This window comes from Myotis lucifugus, unplaced genomic scaffold (genome assembly GCF_000147115.1).
Source record: "Myotis lucifugus unplaced genomic scaffold, Myoluc2.0 scaffold_151, whole genome shotgun sequence".
NCBI lineage: Eukaryota > Metazoa > Chordata > Mammalia > Chiroptera > Vespertilionidae > Myotis > Myotis lucifugus.
The window spans coordinates 716312-719069 of record NW_005871199.1 but is presented as its reverse complement, the minus strand read 5'-3'; the positions used below and the strand labels follow the sequence as shown (position 1 = coordinate 719069).

Here is a 2758-nt window from a genome sequence, read left to right as displayed (position 1 = left end):
CCCCAAACCCTAAAGTCTCAGCAAGCACCTCTTCCAGCCTCTCGGGTTCTCACAGACTTCCCCTGGCCCCGGCAGCTCCTGGAGCTGCCTGAGAGCTGCCACTGTTCCAGCTGACCCGCCACCCTCCCGTCCCTGCTGCTGTTCCTGGTCATGCTCATTCATTCAGTGAATCTTACAAAGCACCTGGCAACTCCTCCAGGGCTTGTGCCAATGCCCCCCCATCTGCCTTCCCAGGTCCCAGTGAATCTCCTAGTACCCAGGACGGCACAAGCACGCCTGGGACTGGGCATGGGCACCCACCTCATCGGGCAGCACCACCTTGTGGTGCTCCATCTGGCGCAGCACGTGGTAGGCCGTGTGCAGTGCCTGCACCCGGGAGGGCGCTGACTGCACGTAGGCAGGCAGACACAGGAACCAGAGCCCGTAGCAGTGCCCCAGCAGGCACCGGGCCCACAGCTCAGGCACCGCCGCAGACTTCTGCGCCATTCGCTGTGCGACCTTCATCTCCTAGATGGGGTAGGGGACAACGGCAGGGCAGAGCAGGTCTTAAAATGCTGTGGGAGAAGCAGCCCCCTCCCTGAGGAAGGGGCTGTGTTTGGAGGAGGCAGGGGGGTTGCTGCACACACAGGCTTCAGCCCCCAGAGCCCTGGGCAAAGGGGCCAAGCCCCTGAGGATGGGCAGATGCCCTGGAAGAGGCAACACACTCCTGGTTCCCAGAGTGCTCAGAAGATGAAGACAATGATGATGACAACGGTAACAACACCAAATGTTTTCTGTGCCAGGCACACGTAACCCTCCTAACAACCTTACGGCACAGGTACTATTATGCGCATTTTACGGATGAAGAAGCTGAAGCGACAGCCCTTGAGCCCTTGCCTCCGAGGGGCACCTGCTGGTTACCTGCTTGGTACGGCGAGGAGCAGGACTGCTCGGGGCACTACGGGCCGGGCCGGGCACAGGCAGAGCCCCCGTTTGCTCTTGGGGAGATTCAAACAGCTCAGGCCGTAGCTCTGGAAATCCATCGTAGCTGGAGGGGCAGAGAGGCAACATGGGGGCAGTCAGCACTCGGCTAGCCCGTGTGGCCTCGGAACCGGCGAGGGCGCCAGGGGCGCTCACCAGTACTGGGGAGTGGGTTCGCTGCCCTCGGGCACCGGGGGCTCCTCGGGAGGCGTGATGAAGACAGTGAGCTCACTTCCCGACAGCTCCTCCAGCTCCACCAAGGGCGTCGCCTCAGGCTTCTCCTGCTCTGGGTGGACCTGGGACAGGACGGTAAGAGAGTGAGCATCAAGGGCATGTGGAGCAGAGCCAGCGTGTCCGGAAGGTGGCAGGTGGCATCTCCCAGGAAAGCACACCCCGGGGGAAGGAGCAAGTGCGCTGAGACTTCACCGAGGTCCTGAGATACAGCGCGGGGATGGCGTCAGGAATGGAAAGATGGGGTACATGTAAGCCACCATGTGTGGTGACACAGGCTCTGCACTGAGTAACTCCAGGGGCGCCATCCCGTCACAGACCAGATACAGAGCTGTGTTTATGGTGGCCCTGGGGTCACAGAGACAGCCAGGAGGAGAGCAGAGGGCAATGGGCACGAAGAGAAGGGACAGTGCTCAAAACCTTATCAACGCAAGAGTCAAAGAATTCGAGGGCAGCGTGCCGAGCGGAGCCAAAGGAGCATTCCTCGATGAACTGCGAGAACATCTGCGTGTGCAGCAGCTGCGAGTACAGCTTGTGGCTGGAGCGCTCCCGGGACTTGAGGAAACCTGAGGGCATGAGAACGGGGCGGGGGGGGGAGATTACCAGGCTTCCTACCGCGGCCACACCCCTGGTGAACCCCTCTCCTGGTCCCCTGCCCGTCCAAGCTTCCATCTCTTTGGCCCCTCTGACACTACCCCACACTCCAAGCGGACTGGTTCAGCTCCCCAGCACCATGGCCCCTTTTGTCTGTCTGTACTCCCTCCCTCTCTCTGGGGCTTCCCCAAAGCAGTGTCCCTGAAGAGAGATCTGCCCATGGGGGCGGCTCACCCCAAACCCAAGGCCCCAGAGGGCAGGGCCACAGCCGGTTCCGCTTTGTGCCCTTACTCCTCCAAGCCCAAAAGAGTGTATGGCTCAAAGCTGGTGCCCATACAGATGTCTGCTGAGCCCTAGGAACAAGCCACTGAGTGGTCCCCAGCCCCCCAGCCACGCTGCCCGTGATGCCCTTCCCAAGCTCTTTACCCTGCAGGAAGAAGAGGTTGTCCACATCGCGAGCCCCCTCAGAGGGCGCCTTGGTGAGTGGACGCAGGAAGTCCCGGTAGCCCTTGAGCAGACAGGCCATGAAGCGGAGGAAGGCCCCCTGGACTTCGCGCTCCAGCCGGTCCCGGCGGCCACACACAGCCTCGTAGTCTGTCAGCAGGAACTCCAGGGACGCCTCCTCCTCCGGCCCAGTGTACGCTGGGGACCAGGGTGGCCGGAGACTGAGAGCCAGCCCCTGAAGGGCTAGTCCCAACCCTGCTCTGCACACAGGTCTCCACCGCGGCCTGGCCACCGCCAGCTGTTCAATGACTTTGCACCAATACTGACTGAAGAGTTACCCCGAGGCAAGTTTCACGCCTCCCCAGTGACCAGCTCGTCCTTCTCAATACATTCAGGTGCACTAATATTATATATTCCTCCCTCTCGCTTAAATTTCCCTCACTTCCACCAAAAGAAATCCTAGCTCCTCTAACCTCCCCAAGTAAGGTCTCCATCTCCACAGGCCTCCCCAAACCGGGGGTTAAGGTCA

General features: G+C 61.0%; 1 protein-coding gene across 1 annotated transcript in view; it reads right to left on the bottom strand.

The window, feature by feature from the left end:
• Nucleotides 1-2758, bottom strand: part of DENND4B (DENN domain containing 4B) — a 13948-nt gene that overhangs the window by 6023 nt on the left and 5167 nt on the right. The window contains exons 6-10 of the mRNA XM_023759306.1: nt 2212-2555; nt 1612-1757; nt 1117-1256; nt 901-1027; nt 277-507 (exon numbers count right to left, since the gene is read on the bottom strand). Of these exons, the coding sequence (XP_023615074.1) occupies nt 277-507; nt 901-1027; nt 1117-1256; nt 1612-1757; nt 2212-2555 (988 nt within the window). The remainder of the gene's footprint in view (nt 1-276; nt 508-900; nt 1028-1116; nt 1257-1611; nt 1758-2211; nt 2556-2758) is intronic.